Raw genomic sequence first — 27,731 nt, 5'->3', positions numbered from 1 at the left:
AAACCTATCCCCGAAGGCAGAATTTGGCCAAGTAGCCTTTCAGGCAGCACACTTAGTGCAACCATTAGTTAGTTGTGGTCATTGGCTAGTTGAGAGTGTTCTGTGCAAAACCAACATGAATAAACCTCCTTTTAGGAGCCAGCATGCCATGCTACCACCCCCTTTTTCATTTCCAGGACTTCCACTGCCCCGACAGTACGGTGTTCAGCGTCGGCCCGGCCGGGGCAGGCTGCGGCGAGGCGCTGAGCGCCGTGCCCTGCTGGGACCTGCTGTGGGAGCCGGGTGCCGCCGCGGCGGGGGCGTCCCTGGGGGACAGGGACAGGCGCCTGGTGCTGGCCTTGGGCAGCGCCGGCAGCCGCCAGCTGTGGAGCCTCCCGGCCGTGGTGAGCGCGGAGCTGGTGAGGCAGAGCGTGGCGGTGCCCACGGCCGTGCGCACCGAAGGCGGATTCTGCACCAGGTACTGGGCACTCTCCAACTCTCTTGGCTTGTTGCTGTCAAGCCTCAGCTAGGCAGAAACCATAAGAGAGCAATGCAAAAGTCAAAGTAACACATGCCCCCCATATATAAAGGCAAGTCTTACTTTAATTTAAAAATTGTTATCTTCTGATGGTTTTGATGCCTTTATTGTAAATGGTTTAGTGATACGACCGTGTACAAGTTGTACACTTTTTAGAATGTATGGCCTGCTATTTTTTTCTGTGCACACAAATAAGAGCATGAAAAGCTTATATTGAGGAATTAGGGTGTTTTTTTAATTTGTGAACAACAGTTTAAGAGTTCAAGGACAGTGTGTAATAATACAATACAAAAATTTAGATTTTGTTTATAAAAGGTAGACATATATTTTTGTAAGCATAATAAGAGGATAAAGAAGAAAAGACAAAAGGGATGAAACTATTTTGAGATTACAGCAAGGAAAAATTTCTAATTTTAAAACTTGAACTGTGCAGTTGTACATTCTTATTCTTATTTACAAACTTCCGGAGCCAGCTAGTTAAAAATAGCAATCCAGTGACTTGTCAGATGAGCAGCTTAATTTCTTGAACCTGATTTCTGAATCCATTCAAGCTTATACTGGTACAAGCAAGAAACAATCTGCTGAAATTAGAGAAGCTACATCAGTATATATTACCAGAGATGTGATCTTTCTCTTCCCTGAAGTGCTTGATATTATTCAAACCCTCACACAGTTCCTCTGCAGAGTCCAAGAGGTGTCATTTTGGATACTACAGATACTCACACAGACTTCAGATTTTAAAAAAATTAATGGAAACAATAAGGGAAGGATTCCTTATCATTCTGCCACAAGCATAGAGAATCCCATATTCCTAATCAGATTTTCAGACTTTGGATTTTTTAAAATCACCATGAGGTTAAGGGTTTTTAGCAATAGCCAATAAATTTGCTCAAGAGAAAAAAAAATGTATGTTTATGCATGAAGATATTTTATGTAGCTAATGAGTAGAACTAAATTCATTTTGGAAAGCGATGTAGTGATGATCCATAACATTAACATTTAAAAGAGCAATAGCATTGTGGATCATTCCAGGGGAGCAGTCAGCTAGATTTGTTCAAATACCTTTCATGTGTACCAGAGAAGTATCCATGCAAATTCTTCTGGAAAATTTTAAAGATTTATGTTGGAAATTTGGACCTACAATCTCATGTTTTTAATTTAATATAAATCTCTGCTGGCTAGGGCTCTCATCTTGTAGACACACATGTTCAGTTTAACTCATGAGCACTCTCCATGAAGCAATTTCTTCTCTCATGTTTTTTAGGCTGTTTCCATGTGTTCTTCTGTTGGAGACATCTACTTGCCTAAATGTAGATAAATATCTATGGACTTGGAACTTGATAATAAAAAATCTTACAGATGCTAGGTTTGAATGTTTTTAATTGTTCAGAGTAATAATATCTAAAGATTTCACCCAAAACAGGCATAATCCAAAATATCTGCTTTTGTTTTAGAGCCATAGCACTGACTTACCAAGAGCATCTTGGCGTGACGTACCTAACACTTACAGAGGATCCTAGTCCTCGTATCATTATCCACAATAGGTGCTCCATTCCATTGCTTGTAAAAGAGAATTTCAAAGGTAGGTACAATGCCATAATTAGAAACAGTGCACTGTTGTAGTACAACATATCTTACTGTATCTCCAGTCCAAAATTGAGTTCAGTGGGTGTTTTGGTTATAGCAAGAACTTGATGCCCTCATGAAGGTCTGCCTCAAAGTGAGAGACTCTGGAAGCTGTTGGAGCTAATTGTGAGGTCAGGAGTATGAACTTAAATATTTGTCTCAGGGCTTTTGGGTCCCCCTGGTTCCAGCTGTCAAGGTGACCCAGCTGTAGGAAATCCATAGGCAGTAGAGTTTTGCTGACATCAGTTCAATCCCTTGGAACATTTCTATTTTCTCAGATTTGCAAATGTAACAAAATATATTGTCAAAAGTCTGGTCAGAATAAGTTAATGTAATGATCAGTGGAATATTATTTCTGTGAAATTTTATTAAATAGAAAGAGAAAAGGAAAAAAAACCAAACATATAATACTCTAAGTGATAGAAAAGCAATGTTTTTATTAGGAATATTTCAGACAGAAGCTTTCTTATTTGTGCAAGCATAGATGAGTTTTGATTGCATACAGGTTTTAGAAGGCTCTGATCTTGTATATTTTATAACATTTCAGATACACCCAAGTTTGAAGTTTTCTGTAGAAAGATTCCAGCTGAATGTTCAGTTCATCATGAACTTTACCATCAAATCTCCAGCTATCCAGACTGCAAAACAAGAGATTTATTGCCCAGTATTCTCTTGAAAGTGGTGTCATCTGATGAATTAGTAAATGAATGGAGTGATGTTGTGGACATCAACAACCAAGGAACACAAGTAAATCATTATACATTACTTCCTAATTCACACCATAAATGGTTGTCTTTCTGACCTGCACAGTGCATTGTTCCTCTGCAATAAATGTATCCTTTCTGTTGGTTTAAGGGGTTTTATTTAGCTCCTGGGAACTCTCCTGCCTAGCTAAGCCCCTTCCTGTGGAAGTTTTAGAGCACAGACTATCTTCTTTACTGTCTCCTTTTGAAAATAACTAGAACATAGAGGCTTTATAACACTGATTTTTTTTCACTTTTTAATCAACCTGGTGTTGCCTGGAAAAAATCAGTCTTGAAAATTTCTGGACTCTCTAAGCAAAGAATGCCACAGGATCCAGGAAAATTTGGTGACCTAATTATCACAGGATAATTATCTTAATATCTTGTAGGAATCGTCACGGTCATTCTCACTCTGTGTCTTTACAGAAGCTACTCATGTCTTTCTAAAACAAAACAACCCCTCCCTTTTCTTGCCTTCTGTTACTTTTCTCTGGATCTTGAGGTAAATGAAAGCTTCCTTGACTGGAGTAATTCTTTTTGATGGGAATTTTTTCCATCTTTGAAGTCATTAGTTTACATGGAATCAACATAAACTGCTTGGCTCTTTGAAAGAAATACTAGTTTCAGATGTTTTCCCTGGGCACAAATCACAAAATGCTCTTGATTATTGAGTGTTATGTTATATAGCAAGTAGTTCAGTTCCATTCAGCAAGCCAGTCAAGCAATGCAGGGTTTCGAATTTCAGTCATTAATGTTATGCCAGACCAGGGTTCTTTATAAGTATCTGGCTCCTAGAAGGAATTAGATGCTAAGACAACATTTGGGGATCATTGTCTACTTGAACAGCTCTCCAAAAAAGTACAGCCTTCTGTTATTGAAGTTTTAGGATGTACACGTTGAAAATTTTCCCAGGATTTCTGTCTTTCTCTTTGAAAACTGTGAATATAAGTGAATAAGTAATACACTAATAGTGTCACATACAGTTCAGTTCAGGTTGTGAAATAACTGGGATTTAAAGGATCTTAGGTAATTTGTATTTCTTCTATGTGATCACAGATAGATACTTCTTTTTCTATTAGAAAGTAAGTTTAAAATTACTTAAAACTAATACCTTAATAAATATTGAAGTTTTTATCATCAGAATCATCTGAAATTGGAATTTAAAATGACCAATCTTCATGATCAGTGGAGGTTTTTTAAGAATAATTATAGTTTTGAAAATTCTGTACATGTCCTTTTTTCTCCAATTCCATGTAAGACTGTGAATCTCTTCCAGACAAGCAAAGGATTAAAACTGACATGTCAAAAGTAGAAATTTTCTTATATGTAATTGTCAGAAAAATAAGAAATTTTATTAATGAAATTTAATTTTCTGTACAAGGTTATTATGAATAGCCTAACAATCAGTTTAAGTGCTGATCCTACTAAACTTGCAATTGTTTTTGCTTCTGGTGACTTCTTAACAGCAGTAAAGATTCTTCAAGACAAATAGCTGTTTGTTTTACCTGTGCTAGCCCAATATCTTTGTGTTATTTCTCAAGTTTGCATTCCATTATATTATGGCTTCTGTCACTGCAATCTAGTAAACAGTTGTGTTGATAGTAACCTTACAAGAAAAGAGAAGCCAGCTTGCTCTAAAAGGACTGCTGTGAATTTTCCAAACCTTTAAAAGATCTTAATCTTTTATATTCTGGAGAAACACAAAACTTGGAAATATTGCAGAATTAAGCTCCAAAAGCAGTACATCACTTCTCTAAGTAGGATATTCCTAAAGACAACTTGTCCAGTATGAAAGTTTGTACACCTTTAAGCAAGACATAAACCTGTTGTCAAATTCTCATTTTCCCTGCCTTTTTAGTTGTTTTATGCTTTCCAATAGATTTTTGCCATTTTCTCATGCTGGCATCTTGCCTGTGTTCTCACAAACCAGTTTAAATGGCTTAATAATGTTTTCAGTCTTGAGTTCTTAATGCAAGTTTTCATGGATCCAAAATGTTAGTTACTTTTCAGTCTTCATGTGTTTTAGATGATGCTATCAACCATTCATCCACCCAGCTCTGAGCTAGGGCATAGCAACACAAGGCTAGTTTAGGGTTTGTTTTCTAGAGGAGAAAGTGGCATTTTTTAGAGCTCCAGGAAAATGCCTTTCTGTTTAATCCAAAATCACAAATTAAAATTTCCTCTTTATTCTTCTCATATAAACTCCACCCTCCCCAGCACATCTTGTTTTCTTTCTGGAGAAGTGTCTTATTAAAATGTATTCACTTATGCAGTTGAATGATGAGATGCAAATTTCATCTCCCTGAATAACTGAAATACTTAAAGTATCAGAGCAGTTATTTTCTGAATCACTGAAATCTGACTTTTTTCCTGAATAGTATCCTGATTTGAGTAAAAGATCTCAACCAGAAGGCATTAATAACATTAAATTCATTTATGACATTAAAAATATCGATTTTGGTTACATTCCATGTGTTTTTAACCCTCTCTTTTAGGTTGTGTTCTTAACTGGCTTTGGCTGTGTTTATGTGGACATCACCCATCACTGTGGAGCAATAGTGATAACCTTGGCCCCAGAAGGAAGAGCAGGACCTGATGGTAACAACTTCAACAGGTACATAAAGCACATAAAAGATGATTAAAAGCATTACTGGGAGCTCAGTCAGCTTTCTAAGTGTTAACTGACTTAGAAACTTTAACCTAGCTGTTTGTTTTGTTTAATACTGCTGCATGCTCTGTAGCATATGTTTAGACCATATGGCTTTGTATATCACAGTTAAAAAGGACAATCTGACATCAAAAGTCATGTCACTTTAGGGTAAACATTAGATGACTGGTACAAAAGGAGGACCTGAGTTGTTAATTAAAAAAAAAAAAAACAACCTTTTCCGTAGTAATTAATTTTGAGGGTGTTCATCAGTTTAGAATTTGTTTAGCCAGGTCCTGCCATCTGTAATATTACAAGCCCCCAAAGATTTAATATGCAAAAGCTGTGGAAATAGCCTTACAGTCAGTAATTAATCATGCTTGATTATAACACCCTTCTTTAGAAGATTTCCCCACTTCCATAATACACCACAATCTGGTCCTCAGCTTCTTTCAAGTGCAATTATAATACTACTTATTTCTGCAGAATGCTTTCCCTCCAGCAATCCTGTTACAATTAGAGTGGAATTTGTTGTACTGTTTTTATTTGCATTGTAATTAAGTATTAATCCCCAAGCAACTGGTCCTCAGCAGTACCTGATAGTCCATTTGCTGGTTAAACTTGGCAATGGGCAGTTTAATTGCAGGGGGAGGCCCTCAATGCCATCAGCACAGAAATACTGCAGTGGCTTCATTGGAGGTCACTTGCTGTGTGAAATGATTATTTGTAATAGTAACCTTCAGTGAAGCATCTGAGGCTGTACATGAAGCTTCAGAAAATTGTATCTGTGGCATGTTTGAATATCTGTTTCTGTAAAATATAATAGGGAATTACTGATAGATAGAGATGTTCCTGTCCAAACTATCCTGTTGAATGATAAAAAAGACAACCCTGGTATAGATATATACTGTCCTGTTTCTCAGAAGACCTCCTGGGTGGTACTCACTGTGGTGATTAGGGTTGCTAAATCCCAGTAATGTTAGCAGGACTCACACAATGAGCTTCCCACATATTATAGAGCAAGCAAGATGCCAGGTGAGCTCAAAAGACAGGAAGTAATAAAACTTCTTTTCCCTCCTGTCTAGAAGTCAAGAGCAGACCCTGTCACTGAAAATGTTCATCAGTCAATTGAGTCTTGCTGCATTTGATGATATTACAAACCACAAAGTGTCATCTGAGCTCCTGCGTCTCACAGCAGACAATGTTTTCCTCCACATGGCCCCAGCCACCAGCTCCCTGTCACAGGACTTCCAGCAGGACTCTGTGGAAGGCCTCCCACAGTTTCATAGTCTCCAAGTGTATTGTGAAGACTTGCAACTGGACAATCAGTTGTACAGCAAATCCAATTTCCATTTTGCAGTCCTGCTGTGCCAAGAAGAGAAAACTGAAACCGCGCAGTGGTCAAGAATGAACAACCTCATTGTTTGTAACAAAGATTTGGAAAGCTATAAGGAAAACTGCTTTATTAAACTCTGCATTGATTTTTCTGAGGAAGAGAATTTCATGTTTCACGTGAATGACTTCAGCTTTGAGCTCAAACCAGCTAGGCTGTATGTGGAAGACACCTTTGTTTACTACATCAAGACTTTGTTTGATACATATCTTCCAGAAAACAAAACTGCTTGTAAATCCATCAGTGCTTCAGATACTATCCTGATAGTGCCTGAACAAGTGAGAGAGCATGCAAGAGCTTTAGTCAAGCCAGTGAAACTCAGAAGATTAAAAATACAACCTGTTAATCTCCTTGTCAGTATTCATGCTTCATTGAAACTGTATATAGCCTCAGACCACACCCCTCTCTCCTTCTCTGTGTTTGAGCGAGGACCCATCTTCACCACGGCCAGGCAGCTTGTGCACGCCCTGGCCATGCATTACGCTGCTGGAGCCCTTTTCAGAGCAGGTCAGTGCTTCTCCTTAACGAGCAACATTTTCATTGGGTACCAGGATTCTGGGGCTGTCGCTCAAGATGAGTACCCTGGATGGTAGCAGTACAATTTTTGTTCTCCATAGACACTGTTTGGTAACGATACTTTCAGACACCATTCAGGTCCTGTCGTGCAACAGAAGGGAAGTAAAATAGCTGAGCAGACACCAGGGAAGGTTTGCAACGTTGTGCTAGACATTAGCCAGCCACCTGAAGGCTTTAGCCACCTGAAACCCTGAACACAGCATTAAAATGTGTTCCAGCTGGCTTAGGTTTTGTCATTTTATATTATAGCACTAGTCAGAATCAACCCACATTCCTTACATAAACTCCCCAAAACACTGTTTAATCAAATTATTCAGCATGTTGCTCTGCCTTCAGAAGTAAATTATAGGCCTGAATGTTGTTTTGTTGTTAAAACTCCTTTTGGCTGCAGTTTATGATTAGGAATCTGTCTTTCTTCATACAGCCTTCAATCTAAACTGGCACACAGATGTTTGTTATCCTTTGATCCAAGAACTATGAAGTTTGCTGTTAGTAACTTTCTCCTATATGGGATCAATAGCAAGCAATTAGTTTTTTTAAGTTATCAGGTACATTTTTTTTCCATAAATACTAATGTAGAAGTAATGAAATCTGGTCTCTGATGAGTATTGGTGCAGCACAGAATTTGTGCCTGAGACAGAAAACTCCTCCATGATCACACAGAAGTAACATATTCCACACTGAAACGTGGGATTTATTTTCCTGCAATACTAATAGTCCGATTTTCTGAGATCCTAATGCTTCCATTTGGACTGGAAGCATAGCTGCAACCTGACTTCTGTGCACCCTTTCCAAAACTGTACATGTGCATTTCATCTGTTTATAGATGCTGACATTGTGTTTCACTGTGTGCATGCCTGACTTGCACTGCTGATTGTGACAACAGTGTGCACAGTTGTGCACCAGAGCAGTGTACCAGTTCATTATTTTCTTGCAATATTATGCTTGCAAAATTTGCAGGTTTTTCTTTCTGCTACTTATTTGGATTTGTTGTGTAGTTAAATTTCATAGTACAGAAGGGCAGATCTAGTTGCTTGGTAATTAAGAGTGAAACTGTGGCCAAATATGGTCCACAGTGTAAATGCTTGTCCCCCATCACTTGCTCTGGGATCAGTGATGTATCTGAAATCAAGCAGATTTAAGTATTAGGAACTGAGGTTTGCTTTGGTGGAACTTCTCTTCAGGAAAATACATATGCATATATAGTTAACTCCCACTGAAAGTGCTAAAACTAAAATGTATTGTTTGAAAGGTGTCTCCATAATTAAAATGGTGAATTGTGCTGATTAATGCTTGGTTTAGCAATGAAAATAGTTTATATAGAAGACTTTGTGACACTTGTCAAAAGAGCTGACTGTGTCAACAAAGTAAAAAAAGGAAGGAAAAAATAAAGCAAAAAGCTTTATATGATCTGCAAACCCTGAGTTTTTTCTCACCATTATCACAGTTGGTCTCTTATGGAAGAGGACCTTGTGCTCCTGCATTTTAACTACATTAATCTGGAATAGGGGTTGTTCAACCCCCTTCTGCTCATGCATAAATCACTGATGGCATCTGCACAGACAGCCTGCCCATACAGCCATACCTTATACTCAGGGATATGCACTCTTTTGCCCTTAGCTGTGTGGAGGACCACTGCTGACCTGTGGGAGGGAGCAGGATTTGCCCCAAAGCTTGCTGGAGGGGGTGCATCAGGTTGCCCTGTGTGTTGCAAAGGAGTGGTCAGAATCCATTAAAACCATGGGAGAGACTGGAGAGCTCTGTTCAATTATGCTGATTAGCATTGCTTATCTCAAATCAGCCAAACCTGCAATGGAAATCTCCTATTATTTTCTAATTAAGTTGTCCCCTATATAAAAGCGAATAAAATTATATTCAAAAATATCCCTGGTACAACATCTAACCCTATAATTCTATAAGGAAAATTCAGTGGATCTCTGCTAATACAGTCATTTTCATTTCATGTCAGTGGACACAATTACTCTGCATAAGTGGGGAATGGTAACCTGACATGATACTGTATTCTGCAAAGTAAAATGCCACACAGAGCTTGTGAATTGAGGGGTTGTTCCTGGTTCCTCATTCTCCTATTCCTGACTTAATCCCAGGCCTTCTTCCCTGGGTTGGGTGGTCCAAGCTGGCAGTGAGGAGCCATTGGGTTTGCTCTGGGCATTGGCCAAGGAGGGTCACCCGTGCTGCATGTTGTACATTATTCCCATACACTCTCCTAGGATGAGCATGATCCACTCAGAGCTTCTCAAACCTAAGAGGCATGGACAGATTACAACAAAACATCCCTGGCATACCAGGCTACCCCTCAGTTTTGTGTTTAACTGTTTTCATTCCTGTTTTTTTTCTGTTTTACATTCCTAAAATGCTGGCTGTCCCAGCAGGCGAGTGGAGTCCCCCATGTGCCAGGCTGGTGGTGCCTGCTGGGGATGTTGCAGGGCACCAAGGCACTAAGCTGCAGTGTCCTGTAGCCACTTGCCATCACACCACCATGTAGGACAAGGAATGTCAAGAATATTTGGGAGGAAAAAAAGGCTCTAAGGAATTATTGCAATATTATTGATCAGAAAAAGCAGAAAGAACATCTCTCCCATCTATACATACCTCCCCCACCCCTCGGGCTTTTCAGCACTTCACACAGTGGCAAAGGTAATTTATTAAAAATCCTGCAGCGAGGGAATTGCAGACCCAGCCTGGAGTTCTGGCTTCCCCTGGTCCTGGCAGGAAGGGACTGCCAGGGGATGCTCCTTTCCAGGACAGCAGGGGCACAATATGTGTTGCTGCTCTGTTCATTGAATTGCCAGTAGCACTTGGGTTTTGTTTTTGTAGTCCATCCCACCCTCTCTCTTATGTCCACTCTGGTTCCTGCTTTTCATATGACAAGTACTGGAGTTCTCAACCTGCCAGAACTGAAATGTGGGACAGATTCAACAAGAATAATAGATTTTCCGGGAGCTTAGAATGATAGTATGAGATTAATTCATTTCATATGAGTAACATTTTCTCTTCTGTTTGGTTTCATGATTCAGCCTTCCACAGGAATGACTGGGAGGGGTTAAAAGAAAACAAGAAAAGCATCTGGATAGCAGGAGTTTTCAATGATGAGATGGGAATGAGGAGGGCAGAGCACAGATCAAGGGCCCTCATGGGAGAGCAGGAGGCCAGTCTGTCCATCCTTCAGTCTCCTGGCCCTGTCACACCTTGTGCACTCTGACAGTGCCAGCTGAAATTCGTGGTACCAGGGCTCAAAGACCAAACAGTTCCTGTTTCACATTTATTGCCATTTCTGAATTGCTCTCTCTGGGCTGCCAAAAAAAGAGTTATGCAGCACTGTTTCCCTAATAAATCTGCTGCCTACCAGCCTGAGAAAGACAAGACCTGCAAATAGCTTTCCAGCAACAGATTGCTGCATGCTCAGCCATCCAGCAAGCTGCTGGCAACCCTGCGTTTATATAGGAAACCAGATCTGCAGATACTTCTCCTGGGATATGCATAAGGAATACTCCCCTATGAGTAACCTAATCAGCATGTAGATGTCATTGCTGTTTACACAACTGTACTGAGCAGAAGACATTTGTCTGGCTTTCACTGCACTCTGAAAGAAAATGATCAGCTTAGAAGGGTTGGGGTGGATTTAAAATAACTTCTTAAGCACTTGTCAAAAATCTGCATCCCTTTTCCTAACACTCCATCAAGCAATTGACCTGCACACTCCCGTAAAGCAGTACATTGTATCAGTGTAAACTCCCTGTCACAATTCTATCACATAAGGACGTGAAATCACAACGCTGCCTTATAGTGTCTAAAACCAACCCAAGCATCTGAGCTTGCAGTCCATTCCTCTGTAGCTGTGAGGCTCTCGCATCCGCCTCCCTCACACACTTTTAGCAGAAATACGGGAAGCTCCTGGAAGGAAGTAATTCTAAAGCTATTTGTGAGTTTGCCAAAAGGATTTCTTTGATTTACGAAGTATGAAAGATTGCCATTTCTGAATTCATAGTGGATGAGTTATTTCCTGTGTTTTGCTCAAAGGAAGTTCATAATGCAATGAATTCTAGTGTGAAAAAGATAATTAAGGAATAACCTTTTCACAACTGCTGCTTCTGCAGTTTTTGCAGCTGTAACATGTGTCTTGTTTCTCCACACAGGCTGGGTTGTTGGATCATTGGAAATTCTTGGAAGCCCAGCTAGTCTGGTGAGAAGCATAGGGAATGGCATAGCTGATTTCTTTAGGCTCCCCTATGAAGGACTGACCAGAGGCCCAGGAGCATTTGTCAGTGGAGTTTCCAGAGGAACAACATCATTTGTAAAACACATTTCCAAAGGTAGAGCTTTCACTTTATTACTCCAACTACTGCTTTGTTGTCATGCATTGTTAAAGTTTTAAGCAATAAAATCTGTCCATCCTTCAGTCTCCTGGCCCTGCCTTGTCTTGTGCTGCTCTGTGCTAGTTGAAATTCCTGGTACCAGGGCTCAAAAACCAAACAGTTCCTGTTTAGCTAAGCTTAGAGTGTATGTAATAAGCTCACATGCAATGTCTCATGTACTAAACAGATCACCACTTTACTGCAGTGCATGAGAATGTTTCAGAAACTTCAGAATTTTAAACCTCCCAGTGGGAAATAGATATTCACTCAGCAAGTATTTCATATGATAACTGCAGAAGTATTAAAGGTGTTCTGCACTTCTGCTAGCCATCAGAAATTCTACACTCAGTCGCCTCGTCATATTTTTTATTTAAAAAAAAAAAAAAAAAAAGAAGTAGATACAGTTGTCATAACTGTGTGAGTCCGTGGATGGGATTTGACAGTGGGGCTGGCCTGCCATGGGAACAGGAGGAGCTCTTCCCTTGCAAAGCCTGTACAAACAGTGCCATCGCGTGGCTCCAGCTGCTGCACAGACACAGCGGCTGCCCTGGCTGCTACTCCGAGCCTCCGCTCCTGCCTCCCGCAGGACGCGGCCTCACGGCTCCTTCTGTAAATATTTGTTTACCTTTCCATCACCCCCCTCTCCATTTAGATTGGCCTTCCACAGGGGAACTGGAGAAGGATGTTCAGATGAGTTTCTGTTGCCACCGACCAGGCAACCTGGAGCAGGCTAATGTAAAAGGCGTGACACGGGCCATAACAGCAGCGTGGTGATGCTTAACAAATAGTAAAGCATGTTACACATGGGTGACTGTTCACTTGACTTGCTGCTCTGCTCATAAGCTCAGCATTGCACTGAGGCATACAATGTCTCCGTGTTTTAAATTAAAGCATTTTGATCCAGACCCAAATGTATATCTCCATGCATTTAGGTACACTGACGTCAATTACCAATCTGGCAACAAGTCTTGCTCGGAATATGGATAGGCTGTCACTGGATGAGGAGCATTACAACAGACAAGAAGAATGGAGAAGGCAGCTTCCAGAGAGCCTGGGAGAAGGACTGAGACAGGGGCTCTCTCGTTTAGGCATTAGCCTTCTAGGTAATGTACTATTAAATATCAAGTTAAGCGATAATACTGTTTTCTAATCTGCTCACTAGCCTTTTCTAACTGTGAGTTATAATTTCAAATTCTGGGGATTTGGTGTCTTCTTGTGACAAAGCCTCACAGTATGTATATTAGATACTGTTTATCAAGATTTTCTAACTTTTGTGTATGATTTTTGCTGATAAAATAATTGCAGATATAGAATGGGTTTGCACTTTGTGAAATAATATTTCGTACATGATGTAGATCTAAGCGGGAAAAAAAGAATAATTCTGCATCGGGCAGCGTGACTTGTAACTAATTCAACACGAAGACGTCATCATGCTGATGTTTACTTTCCGATGAATTATAGGATTGCCTTCTGAACCTGCTTGTTTTTGCAGCACTGTAGATATCAGAGATTCTTGGGTTTGTTTGAAAACCACTTCAACTTAGTGCAGATGTTAAGTAAGCTTTGATGAGGAATTCTGCTTTTACAAAGAGACCCAGATCGTCCTGATTCAGTGTAATTCTATTCATCAAGCAGCTGAGTGGCTTGGTTAGAAGTGAAGATTACTCTCTCCATTTCAAAATAGCACCTAAAATTTTGAAAACTAACCCACAGTGGAAAAATTCTCTGCAAGAAGTTTTGCAGTAAGGGGCTGGATTTTCTAGGTTACTTCGACTTGTCACACAGCAAAGGAATGCAGAACTGTATTGTTTGGCAGAGTTCCTCAGTATGTATTAAACAGTATGAATCTCTTAGAGATCAAAGTGACCAAAAGCAGTCCAGTGCAAAAGGTTAGAAGAGCTGAAGCTTGAAAGGATTTGTCCTGTTTCCTAATCTTCAGTAGTGTACACAACTCCTAAATTTGCAACCGCAACCCTGAAAGCCCCAAAGAGGAAGTGGTAAAAATGTTACAGCTTCGGGTTAAATTGCTGGGAATTATTTTAAGCAATAACATTAGATTATGTGAAGCACTGCCATTTGATAATGCCTGTAAACCAGCAAGCAAGTGTCCTGGGAGAAATGTGCATAAAGGAGAAATTTCATATATTAGTAGCCACTGTCCCAATAGTAAGCTGTTACTGGTGTTGCAAATCAAAGGCAGTTTGGAGGAGGTTTTATTTTTCCCTCTTGTTTTATTGGGCTAAGGGCAGTCAGGTTGAGTTGCTGGATGAAAGATTATACTTTTAGAAGCACTGTGTCAGCCTGGTGTATATGTGCTGGTGAAACGGTTTGGTGATCTTGGCTCAGTTATTAATTAAACATCAAGGTAACATGGTGTCTATATCTCCTTCACTGACACACCAGAGCCCTTCAGAGCTAAAAACATCAGCTGTACAGCCTGAAGTAAAGAGCAAAAAAAATGTAGCTTTGGCTGTATCAAGGCAAAGTTTTTGCAGTTCAGGAAAGCTGGGAGCTCCTCACATACATGCACAAATACGCCATTCCTGCACCTCCCCGCACGCAAGGATTCTGTGGTTTGCGGCAGTACACCCGAGTTAAAAGCAAAACAAAAAATAGAGCTAGAATTCCAGTGTCCCTGATTTCCTAAGAAATCAGACTTCGTGTTAGAAACCTACAGCTTCATATTAGCATTTAAACAGTGCTCCTCCACAAGCTAGGGTCTTGTTTTTATTCCCGCTGTTACTGTTTAGCAATCGCTCCCTGCTAACTGCCTCTTTTCTTAGCAGTGGAGTCAGTGAAACACCCAGATAAATAGCTACAGTTACTGTAAAGCTGGATGTGACAAGTATGGAACTCTCAATAAGGGAGAAATCAGAAATATTCCACTTACTTTGTATCAGTTTTTTTAATTAAACTTGATTTTTAAAAAGCATGTTTGCTCTGTTTAGGCAGCAGAATTCATATGAATTGTGTCAACGCCTAAATTATGAATAGACCTATGTTTCAATTTCTACAAACATGTCAGAAAGCTGCTGCTGTCCTGTCTTTAGTGTAAAGAATATTGTGGCTTCCCAAAAAAAAAACCAATATAAAATAAAACCAGTTGTAGTTGAAGGGACGGTATCACTGTGCTGCTTTTTTTCCCCAGCGCGTACAGAATAAACGTGAACATGCTTACTCTAAAAACACTTATGGTTATTCATACATAGCAAAGTGAAGCTGCAGTTCTTTTCCTTTGCAAGGATGAAAAGTTTGATGAGCACAGAAATGCAGACAGCACGACTATTTGAAGCCGTAGTTTCTGTGACTTTCTAATTGTAAAATTGAAGAGTGTGAAGGAGATTTCTACAATAGTCACGCTCGTGTTCGTAAGCCGTCTGACCCATGCAGGCAGCTAAAACAATGGCAAATGTAGATTTTGTGCCTAGGTGAAGTCATGTTAGAGTCCTCAGTTCATCGGTGTGTAGTGGTCTCTACCCAGAAAGTAGAGGTGCCTTTCTGATTTTTGTGAAGATCTGGCTCACAGTGGCCCTGATTCAGCAGAGCACTTAAGCATGTGCTTAAGAGCTTTGCTGAATCGGGGCCAAAATCATGTACTCTCGTCTCCTCCTCAGTGCAAGTTGTTCCCTGTGGTACATTCTTAAGTGCTTTGTCCTGTCTCATTTTAAATGACTCAAGCACTGTCAGGGTGTTGTTTGATTTGATTGTTATCTTTGGCCAGCTGTTGTCTTCTTTTCTAATTTGAGGGAGATTTCTGGGTCATTTTAGTAACACTTGTGCGTGAAAAGAAGCAACAGCTTATGATAGGTGTGTTTTTTCCTCTTATATGTTTAGGCAAAAATGCAGTGAAATTTTTGGTAAAATATTTAAGTGATTGACTCCTCACTGAGGAACTATCTTTTGCATTTTGTGTGACAGGGTCAAATTTAAATATTAACTTTTAGCATGTAAAAGAGACTATTGAAACTATCGGCTGTATTTTCAACTGCTGGTCCTAGTGAAAAATATTACATTGAAGTGGCTGCCTTTAGGAAGTTGAGCATATCTAAATAACCAAAAAGATGACAACTAGTCAGAAAGCTATTTTTTACAATGGCAGAAGTGCTCAACATTTCAGTTACTCCTTCGTGCTTTTGGGGAAGTGGATTGACTCATATTGCCTGACAGTGTAACTATCCTGGTAGAGAAGGCAAAGCCTGGATTTCAGAAGCTCAGATTTTTGTTATTACACGTGGTGGTAGCTGTTCTTGCTGTACACTATCACTGAGTCAGGGCCACTCTATATTTGCCTATCTACAACACAAGATAGCACAAGCCAGTGCTAATCCTGAAATTGTGTGCTATTCCACACACTAACTGTGCAACTACATCAATGCATGGCAACAGGTGCTTTTTCCTTTGAGCTGTATTTTTATGTGGTTTGCTGTGATGAGATTATGCTTCAGCCCTGTTTTTGGTGTGAAACACTTGAGGCAGTCCTGAAAGACAACAGAGAAAAGGAAGCAAAATGGCTTCAGCTTGGGCAGCTTCCAGCCTCATGGCAAAGCATGGCCAGTTTCTCTCAGTGGGGGATTTTTTCCAATTATGTCTTGCTCTGAAAGAGTTTGTCACAAGCAATCCGAGTTTTGCCAAGGCCGTAAGCTGTGCTACGTTCACCCAACTTTGTCAGTCTGCACGTGAACCAGTTGCTGCCCGTAATCAGATTCTTCTTGAAGTAATCCAGTGATATACTCTGAACTATCTGAATTTTGTAGCTATCAAAGTAACTTCTTTTATTGTTACTGAGCAACATGTATTAACCAGAGTGCACCCCATCTGATGTTTAGCAGATGTTATGTTGTTGCTGGAACCTCTTTGGTCCAGTAATGGAAGAATATGTTTTTGTTTTGTTGCTTTGGTGTTTAATTTTATTGAGGTTTTCTTTATACATGCATAATCTGTGTGTACATATGTGGACATGCATATAAAATCAAATGCTTAGGGCAAGGAAAAAAAAAAAGAAAAATGGAGAATGGTTTCATTTAATTAAAAAAATACTGGTCAAGGGACATTACAGGGAAAGGACAGGGACAGCAGTAGGACACCATGTGAGAGAGAACAAGAGTGGGAAGGGAGGAACCACTACATGTGGTTCCATGCTGTGCTTTCCTGATACCCTACTGAAATCTGGCGGGGAGAGACTTTCTGTGGTAAGTCCATCCCTCATGGTGCTCCTGCCAAGAACTTTGTTAGAACACAAGAAGCCACAGGGGCATAGGAAGATGTACTTTGCACAGTTTCTGGTGTGAGAAGTGCCCTGAGCCTCACGTGTGTGTTACCACTCTCTCGCTGTTGCTGGGTTTTGAGGTTGCTCAGGCTTTGGTCTCTGTCTGTTTCCTTTGCTCACACATGCTGCACACAGGAAAGGAGCTGCACAGATCTGGATTCCCCACACAAGGGTGCTAGGACCAGCCACTCCTCAGTGAAAGGAGTAAGGTTTAGTTTATTTTGTGATTTGTGGGCATGGCCACTGTACATAAATGAGTTATGGCAGTGAGTTGCAATTCAAGATAAGGAATTACAGAGGAAGAGAAGATCATTTGGTATATTTTTTGCAGGTAGAACAACAAGACTTGCAAAAGGATTTGAGATACAAAAGGGCAGTGTCTTCACAGAGAAGTTCAGAGCATGCATAAAATGCCAGAGTAACAGAAAGTGTGGAATTACTAAAAACTGGCTAATTAAGCTATAGATTATTTGGGGCATTACATAAATATTCTTATTTAACACAGTCACAGCAGTTTCCATTCTGTTTCCTTGTCCTTGGAGCCTAATTCTAGCTGAGGAGTGCCTGGAGCATACCACAGGTCCTTTGCAGTAGGCTCTTATTATTACCTTAAAACTTTGCCCAAGTATATTGCAGTAAATAATTTACTAGTGCTAGGACTTAGGTGGATTACATTTTATAAGGCAATAACTTCTGTTCTGAAAGTGCAGTTGTTGTGGATGACCTCAATAGATAGGGTGAAGGAGGTCACAGGATAGTATAATACTGTAACTTAGGACGACACCAAGTATTGTTTTATGTCTTCAATTGCATCCCAATTGCACAAAAGACTGGACAAACAATCCCAATTGTCTAATGTGGTGTTGAGATTTTATTTTAGTCAAGCAGCAGGAACAGCTGGTAAGTAGTTATGAATTGAAAATTGTATCATTTCAATGGCATGGCATTAAGGAAAAAGCTTTGTGGCCTTTGTGGTACAAAAGGTGAATGTTCAGCTGCACACTCAGCTTCAGTGAGTGACCTCAATTAAAACCAGGCATCACTTCAAAGACAGACCAGCATTTTCTGTGGAAATACTATACATTTGTCAAAAGGCTAGTGCTACAGATTTTGGGAGAATTCTCTCTAAGAGGAGAGGAAGGCATTTATGGGGGATGCCTACTTCTCATCCTCTTCTTTTCTTTGGACAGTGACTGTGCACAAATACTATATTAGTTCTTGTTGTTTAAAGTCAGCAATTTCTTTATTTATCCAGTGACAGTAACTAAAACCATCTGAAGACCAGTTAGCAGCTCACTGCCTAGTGCACGTCACGCTGGTAAACACATGGGGCCAAATACCTCGGTTGCGATTGTCCGAATCTGTGGAATTATGCCTGGATTTCCTTCCACTTACAAAGCAGAACTTTCAAAGATGTCTAGGTTGAGGTGAAAATGCCTAGTAACCAGAGTGACACTCAATCCTACTCCTCAAATAATTTTTTTATCTTGGTATTTGCAGCTGCAGGTGCAAACTGAGACCTGACCAAGAAGCCTGCAGACTTGCTTTTCACTGAGCAAAGCACCTGGAGTCGGGAAGACTGCTGTGGCTTTGTCCAATCCTTGTACCCGTAGCAATCTCCAAATAGCTTATCTGTCAAAATTACAACTACTAGAGACATGTCTGTGGTTAAGTGGCTAGCATAAACTCAAGATCAAAGAAATGTACCACCTCACATACCTGTTTACATTTAGGAAGATTTAAGTTGAAGTTCTCTGTTGATACTAAAAGCTGGGAAGGTCACTATGTCACTTGTAAAAGTTTGACCCATGCACATTAAAGTAAAATATGATGGTTTTCACAAAAAAGTAACAAAAAGTCTCAAAGTCTAATTCTGCTAATCTTAGTCATATATCAAAAGTTGCATTAGCTTATGAACATTTCTGGCAGTGGAAGAGGATATAAAAATGATCTATTGAATACAAACAATTTTTATTCTCATGAAGTCAATCTTGCACTTAGGTGAAAATCTCATTTCCATAGCAGCTCTAGCTGTCTAAAACTGGAGGATTTTATTCCTAGCCCAGCATTTTCAGAATTATGGCACAGAATGAGCCAAACTAAATGAACTCAGCAAAAGCATTTAGCATAAGTAGTCAAAAGAAGAAAACACACTGTAAGGTTAGGTGATCTAAATGTTAAAAAAAAAAAGGTTAGATCTTAACTGAAGCTAGATAGTGTTTACCTAATTGGTCAAATGCTAAATAGCTGTATAAGAATGGGGTACAGTCTCGAATCCAAACAATATTCAGGTCCAGTAGTAAGATTTCCTCTTATTCCAGAATATTTATCTTCACTACTTACTGGAGACTCTTGTTTTTTCAGGTGCAATTGCTGGGATTGTGGATCAGCCGATGCGGAATTTTCAGCGAGTATCTGAGGCCCAAGCTTCTGCTGGGCATAAAGCCAGAGGGGTCATCTCGGGTGTGGGGAAGGGAATCATGGGCATCTTCACAAAGCCCATTGGAGGGGCAGCTGAGCTCGTCTCCCAGACAGGTTACGGTGAGTTTCATATTTCCAACACCTCCATTTAAATTTTAAAATGTTATTCAGATACAACCTGCTATGTCTTATTTATCCAGCTCAGTACTGTGTGACTTAGAGAAAGGTTTAGAAATGCCATGGCTAAGTACTTACAAATGCTCTGCTGCTTTTCTGAAACGCCATCGTGTTGTGCTTCTCTCTTGTGTTACTGATCAGTGATGCACAGCCACAGAAACAGAGAATGCAGAAAGCATGAAGTAATTCTTGGAATACAGTAGAATTAGTTACAGAAACATATGTGCTTGAAAAATAGTTTTTGACATAAAAGGATTAGAGCAACACTATGTCCAATTAGAGCATTATTTTGAGATTGCTTTGTTATGGCAGGGAAAGAGTTGGGCTATCTCTACACAAAGAGTGAGTTACATTCTTGGGAGAAAGAAGTGAGTCATGTAGTAGGAGCATCCCCTTTAAACTGAAGCTTCACAAGAAGACAGTCCTGTTTTCAGATACATGGGTAACCTTAGAGCAACCAGAGGTGGGGTTTCCAGCTGGACTGGGCACTTAATGGCACTGGTGCTAAATCCTTTCAAATTGATGGGAACAATTCTGGACAAACAAAAAGTGTAAAAGATAAAAATATCAAAATACACTAATTTAATTGTCTCCAGTATCAATAAATCACTTTCAGCTTGAATATTTAAGAAGAAATGATAGTTGGAGGGAGTCAGGGAAAAGAAGCAGGATACTGATAGAAAGACAATGTGTCAATAATTCCACCTCACTAATTATACCAGACAAACCTTGAATATTTATGCCTTTAATCACTAGCAATATTTATGCTTGTTGTGGTAACTAAAATACAAGTAGTTCTCGTAGAGCTTAAGGTTAGGATGCTTCCCACAACACCCACAGCTCATTCCATCCAGTAAAAGAAATAATGAAACAATTATTAGAATTCTTTCAAATCAACTTTATCTTGTTTGTATGATCATAAATAATAACTGTTCTCCTGAATCATACACCCCTTAGGTGTAAAACCCATATCAGCAAAATCAGAAGGTTTTTTCTGTTGTTGGCTGTCTCTGTGTTGGCTTTGCTGCCCAGGACATTATTATTTCTAGTTTTAATTCTGCTGCTGTTTTTGTCAAGAAACTCATAGTAGTAGAGGGACACTTTTCATTGCAGATATGGTATATAAGACATCATGTTTTCCATGACCATGACAAAAAGAGTTAGCCAGGAAAAAACATAAAACTATATCAATAATAGTTGACAGTGCGTGAGAGGAAAATACACAAGAGTTCAAGTAACTCTTACCCACGACTGGATTGGAAGTGGGACTGTGCCTCTTGGGGGAGACCTAGGGGTGGAGGACCACACAGAAATAAACACATGTTCTCTCTGTCTCCATCTGTAAATAACATTTTCACTCACATAATGCTGAGAACCTTGGTAAGCCAACTGTTACAATTGGGATGCTGCTTTTAAGTATTACCATCAACATGTGTGCTAAAAATTAAAGGGTTTTTTTCATTGCTGATGTTTTGTTTAAATTATTATCCATTGTGTAAGAGGGAATCTAAGTTATTGACACCCTTATGCCTTTGGAATGCTTAGACAAAAGAAAATCTCTTAATTTATTTGTAAAGTACATTTGTAAAAGAGTAACTTTGCACCAAACCATGTAACACTAGTGCTTGCTGCATAACCTACTCCACGTCTGTCATGTAAAAATTTTTAAAACTAGTTAATTTGTGAATTTTTTTGCATCCCACGCATTCTTTCTGGTGACCATACCTCATCATTGAATGTTTACAGGCCATCTAAAATCATACATACTGTACCGTCTTCAGCTCTGGAGAGTCTCTTTAGAAACCTGCTTAACTGCTGCTTGTAATCTCCATTCTGGGCTGGCACTAAGAAGAATTCATAATAAACCAGGTGCCCCAGGAGATCTCATAAATGTACATGGATATGTGTTTAACAGCTGGATTAAGTAACTGAGCATTTAAATGCAGTATCTAGGCAAACTTGCCTTCTAATTTCTACCAATTGTGACACGTATATGAAAGTATTTTAATATTAAGCAAGAAAGTTAACAATGGTCTTGATTTTTTCTCCATAAATCCTAAGTGATGTGTCTGATCCTGCTCTGAAGTGATGGCTCTCAGGAGTGTTATGTTTCTCTTGATTGCAAGTGTAGAGCTGATTCATGGAACACACAGTGGGGGTTTTTTTGTTTCTTGCTAAAGCGAGATCATGGGGGTTAAGTGCACAACTCTTGCATTGTAATATTTAATGAATTATCTTGACTACAGCTTCCAGAGATGTGACATCATTTTGGATCTGCACTGTTTTATGAACTGCTTTAAACAGATGACATCACTGCAACACAGAACTGCGTTGTAGAAAACAAGCACTAAAAAACCTGAATTCTCTCACCCGCAGGTATTTTGCATGGAGCTGGACTTTCTCAGCTTCCCAAGCAGCGCTCTCATCCAAGTGATCAACATGTTGAGCAGGCTCCAAACAGCCACGTCAAATATGTCTGGTAACATTATTTAGACAATTGCTCATTTCTACATCCACATTGTTTATTAATAGCTCCTGGCCTCTGGTCAAGTTAACAGGAAAAGCTTCCCTAGGAAAGGCTGAGTTATGGCAGTTTGTTTAGGAACACTAAACACAAAGGTAGTGCATAGAAACCCAATCTGCAAATGATGGGCTGCTGATCTGCATCCAGCTTTGAAACTACAGAGCTGATCTTTATTTAATGGTATTCAGTGAGTTCTTACTTATTTTATCATTGCACTGAGCCCAAGAAAAACACTGCACATCTCCAGAAACAGCTGTTAGTGAAGATAGCTTTATTTTCTGCACTGAATTTCTAAGCCACTTCTCAGGGTAATTTTTCTATTATCAAGGAAATAGGATGGGAAATAGGCTAACCTAGCACAGATATTAGGCCAATTATGTGGTGAGTGATTGAGGGGTTTTGATAAGTAACAATTTCACATTCATTCTTTAAATCTGAAGTCTTACATCTTTCAGTAATGGAGTTCTGGAGTACACTGCCTGGCTTATTTTACATCCGTAGGTGATAGCTACAGGCTTAAGTAAAAACAGTGATCAGAATAAGCCCTGGAGGATCCAATGCACTACACTAACGAGTTCTTTTTTTGTCTTTTATTTGCCTTTTTTTAACCTGATAATGCAGGAAAATGCTGCAATCTCTGGGAAGGCCAGAGGTTCATATGGCCTTAGATGTCATGATTGTGAGCGGATCAGGCCAGCAGCATGAAGGCTGCTTGCTGCTCACCTCAGAGGTGCTCTTTGTCGTGAGCATCAGCGAAGACACACAGCAGCAGGCCTTCCCCGTGACTGAAATCGATTGTCTGGAAGATGATCAGCAAAAAGATCTGCTGAAGGTGCAGCTAAAACAACAGAGAGTGCCTTCTGACTTGGAGGTAAAGACTGGAGTACCTTTTCCATTCAAAGACAAAGTTACACTGATGCTGGTGCTTTTGGCAGTGGGAGCACTCACCTCTGGGCTGGGAGGCCAGAGGCTGAAGTGCCAAACCAGGAGATCTGCCCCTCCTAGACTCCCTTTGGGTGAATGTGTCTCCTCCCTTCTTTCTCTTAATGACTGTGATATGCCATATCTATGACAGAAATTTTCTGAGGGAAAAAGTAGAGGAAGTCTGAGTTCTTGGTAAGCATCACCTCTTTTCTGAAAAGGTTCTCATGGCTACATATGCATGAGGTGTTCACTGTTTGGCAAGTCAGCATTGCACCCTGTGCCTACAAAGTCCCAGCAAAAGCAGCTCCTTTTATTCTTCTGGGAATTCTGTTAACAGTTCAGTGGTGCTGGTGCTCCTTTCAGTGTGCTTTTATCTTGTCTCTTCTAGCACAGTGGTCTTGTTTGGCTGTATTTACTTCCTTAGATCATCCTTCTTCTGCAAATGCTAGCTATAAATTGGATTAGTCCCTCTCTGAGATTGGATGCACCAAGTGTTTGCCAGTAAGAGCATAAACGCTTCATCTTCATGTTGAAAGATGTCTAAGCTATTTGAATACTGAGGTCTTTTGGATTAATTATCTTCTTTTAATGGCAGAAGAATGTTATATTTTTACACTTTTGGGAAACAATGTTTATTGTATTAAATTCTCAAGTAGAATCATATGAGAGAGCATTTCAAAAACGAACACGCATGTCCCAGTTTTTGTAAAAGTGTGCCAGGTAGTTTATAGACTGCTATACCAGAAATTTCTGTTTCAAATGTAAAAAAAGAACATATAAAAGCCCTGAAGTATAAGGTGTGACAAAAAGTAGGAGCACCTTCAGTCAAATCTTAACTTTGCTGAAGGCAGTGAAGAGTTTTGCTGTTGATTTCAGCAAGGATTTCATCTGTGTCGTGACAGCACTTGAGTATTTTTGTGAAAGCTTTCTTTAGTGCTGAATTCTCTATTTATATTTATTGTCTTTCCACTAACCTCAGTCTCACAGAGAACTGTTGACTGAAGTTGCCTTCTCTCACCACAAAGCTACATGAGGGATTACTTAAATTGTGAAGCAAATGAGCAAAGCTCAGCTTTTTTTGTCCCTGAGTGCTGAGCGGTTGGTGGAGGCACACATCAGACTGTCAGAGTCCAGACTGTCCTGCTCAGTCCAGAGCTAGTGTCCTGGAGGGAAGAAGAAGGAAAATTGCTTTCACTAAGGCACTGGATACACTCACCCTATCCTAATCCTAACTTTAGCACCAGCCCAGATCTCTTTTTTATTGGATTGGAGTGTTGTCTTTGCATCTGGTTTTCCGAGGGGTAAGGAGAAGGCTGCTGCTGTGGGGGAAAGGCAGCTTGCTGCAAGTGGGTGATGAGGGGTGCAGAGGGTCTGCCTGTTTGGCAGAAGGGAAGGCGAGGGACAGGGAGCCTAATTCTAGTCCCCACAGCTGCTACAGCTGGGAATGTGTAGGATTTATGGGCAAGTGGGGCCCCTGAATGCACAGAGCAGCCCTGCATGGCACATGCAGAGTCCAATGTTCCACACGCGTGCGCTCATAACATCCTCCTTTGGAGGTACTGGACCAAATACATCTCTTTTTTTCTGAAGTTCTGGGTGGAAATCTGGGAGTCCTACTCAAATGGTGCAGCAATGCAGCTCTAGGAGCTGTAAGCCTTGAGCCCAGCATCTCTTTTGCTGATGCAGCCTCTTGAGAACACAGTGAAAATGTACGGGAAAAGTGCCTGTGTCCCACGTGGAGCCAAGTTAGTGATGGCAAGACAGCAAAAGTTGAGTGATGCTGTACAAAACAGACCTGGCAAAACATTCCTTCAGAATGCAGATACTGATACTGAAATTCTTGTAAAAATTTAAAGAAATGTGCTCTGAGGAAGAGCAGTTGAGAGAAATAGAGAATAAAAAATTTTTAATTTTTTTATGTTAAGGCAGCTAAGGCAACTACACAATAAAAGATTCCAAAAAGCTTCATATACAGTTTTAGTAATTACATAGAGTGTTTTGTAATTAATATTTGCTGGTTTTTTAGTGGATTGGGAGATCTCATACTTGGTGATTTCCTTTCTGCAGCTGAATTTGTGGTCTGGGTGTTGTCACGTGCAGCACTGGTGCTGATGGGAGCCAGAGCTTCCCTTCAGCTTCCTGACAAGAGCTTCTACAAAGTCTTCAGATGTGATTAGGAGAAAGAACCTTAGGAGGAACAAGTTGTGACTCGAAGATGAGTGGCCTCTAAGCTGCAGAGTGAGGCCTAAACAGGCACAGCTCCTCAGTATTAATAGTAGGACATTGTGTTGCACTGAAGGTGTCCTCAGCTGAAGTGCAGACATGTCTGTGCATGATGGCATTTGCAAAGATGGCCTCAATTTTTAGCTGGAAAATGCCCAGTCAGGTCAACCAGATTCTTATTCTGAGTTTAGCAAAACAGAGCTAATGTTACCAATATAAGTTATGTCTATTTTTCTGATTAGTTTAGTCAAAGATACTAGGAATAATACAAGAAATTGAAACATTTAATTTCAAGGCTATAAAAATCCTCTTTTTTGCATTACTGCTCACAAAAACAATTGCCAAAAGTTTTGTTTCAGCTCTGCCCAAAACAGTTTCTCTCATTCCCTCTCCTCAACTTCTTGGAACAGTTAAGAAACAAAGCATGAGTTATTCTACAGCTGTAATCACCAGAGATGTTACAGAGCATATTTTGACTCCTTCAGCAATAGGTTTGCCTGATGCCTTGTTCGCCTCCACAATATATAACTTAATCCATCTGGATAGGAATAGCCTGGATGGATTCTTAAAAACTCTGGCACTGACAAGTTTGTTATTGAAAGGGAAGCATTAATTGTATTTGGATTATCTTCCAAAGTAATTGAGACACTGCTTGTTTCCAGACAGATGTCAAACTCAAAAGTCCTGCTCTTCCAGCTGCTCTTAGTATAGCTCATAACATCAAGAAGACAAGAAAAAATTGAAGGGCCCTGGAATTTCAGATATTCCAGATTTTTTTAATAGTCCTATGTGTTATCATCTTTCGAGCTCAAAAGCAATCTTTGGATTTCTCAAAGCAAAGGGAAATAATCCTAAAGAGCTGGATCTCCTTAGTCAGTGTGCACAGAGGAGTAGATCAGTGCTACACCCATCTGGACTGCACAGCACAGGTGTTGTAGCTGCTGTGGAGTCAGAATTGCTTAAGGCTTAAGGCTTATTCATTATAAACCATAATGGGAGGAATTTTAGAAAAATACTGGAGTTCTTAACCCAAAAGTATGGCCTGGTAGTATGAAGGGACATGATATCCCTAATGTTCTTCTAGGAGCTGCATTAAGCAAGCCTCAATCAAGTTTTGAATCCTTGAGTGATCTGGATATAAACATGATAAATGTTCAAAGCAGCAAGTGAGGGCACTTAGTGACAATCTTAGGTCCCATTTAGGAAAAAAGGTAGAATTACATCAATTCCAAATTTTTCTTGTCTTGAAAATATAAGCCAAACTGAAAGTGGCTGCAGAAGCAGACACAGTTACAGATGAAGTCATCTAAAAGCAAGCAGGCTCCCAGTTACTTTGGAAGACCATCCAACCATAGTTAATATTTCCTCCTGAATAATTATGCTGTATCTGTGGAAAATGGCCTGGGGCTTAATGAAGAATGGGTTCACAAAAGTAGATGAGTGGGATACCAGCACCATTTCCATCTCCTTTAGTAAGCAGGATCTCCTGGTCAATGTGGAGGCAGAACCCACCTGTCCCTGGGCTTACCTCCCTAGGTGAAATCAGGAAAAAGTGTGAAGCCACCTACATCCAAAATTTACCCTGTAACTTAAAATCCAGTTTACATAGGTGGTACTTCAGCATATTTCTCTCCTTTCAACTGCTGTAACAGACTGACTGCTGAGATACTTTCACTGAGCCACCAGCCCGAAGTCGTGGTTCAGACACTGTTCTCCAGCGTTAGCTGGAGTCTGCTGCAGCAGTCTGCCTTCTGATTTTTCCCTGCCTTAAGGTCGTTCATGGAAACAACCCTTTCCTCTGCCCATTTCATCATTTCTGCTGTTTCTAGGCATAGACTTCAACCTTAAACTTCTGAGCTTGTTCATGAGCCTGCTTCCTTTAGCAATTTTGTGATGATGATTGAAAACAGGAGTGTTTCTACTCGCTGAGCAGCAAATCCATCTCCAAAGACATAGTAAAAAAAACAGAGGGGACTTTTTTCATGTGATGTGACACCTGTCACTATCTATCAATCATATTAATTCTTTCTTCAAATAAGCAGCAGAGTATTTAAATGAGTCTTGCAGTCCAGAGACATGACAGGCTACTGATTGTGGATGTTGAAGTGAATCTAATGGCACTGTTTGAAAGTATCATTCTATCTAGCAAGACCTGTAAAACTCCCTGAAAGACAGGCAGAAGATAGCAGTCTTTAAATCCTTAGCATGATGTGCAGAAGGAAATTTTAAATCCTACAAAAATTAAACTTGTCAGCAATTCTTCAAGTGTAAAATAAGGAAACATCAAACCCTAGCCCTATTATAGCTGCTGCCTTTTT

At 40.0% G+C, this 27,731-nt stretch overlaps 1 protein-coding gene across 1 annotated transcript in view; it reads left to right on the top strand.

Annotated features, from left to right (window-relative positions):
* VPS13B (vacuolar protein sorting 13 homolog B) overlaps positions 1-27,731 on the top strand; it is a 433,772-nt gene that overhangs the window by 403,105 nt on the left and 2,936 nt on the right. Inside the window, exons 52-61 of the mRNA XM_036379056.2 lie at positions 177-457; positions 1,972-2,099; positions 2,691-2,890; positions 5,382-5,500; positions 6,619-7,433; positions 11,660-11,836; positions 12,811-12,981; positions 19,509-19,685; positions 22,119-22,221; positions 22,888-23,137. Coding sequence (XP_036234949.1) covers positions 177-457; positions 1,972-2,099; positions 2,691-2,890; positions 5,382-5,500; positions 6,619-7,433; positions 11,660-11,836; positions 12,811-12,981; positions 19,509-19,685; positions 22,119-22,221; positions 22,888-23,137 — 2,421 coding nt within the window. The remainder of the gene's footprint in view (positions 1-176; positions 458-1,971; positions 2,100-2,690; positions 2,891-5,381; positions 5,501-6,618; positions 7,434-11,659; positions 11,837-12,810; positions 12,982-19,508; positions 19,686-22,118; positions 22,222-22,887; positions 23,138-27,731) is intronic.

The sequence above is a fragment of the Molothrus ater genome, chromosome 1 (genome assembly GCF_012460135.2).
Source record: "Molothrus ater isolate BHLD 08-10-18 breed brown headed cowbird chromosome 1, BPBGC_Mater_1.1, whole genome shotgun sequence".
In the NCBI taxonomy this organism is placed as follows: domain Eukaryota; kingdom Metazoa; phylum Chordata; class Aves; order Passeriformes; family Icteridae; genus Molothrus; species Molothrus ater.
This window is presented reverse-complemented; position numbering and strand designations above follow the sequence as displayed.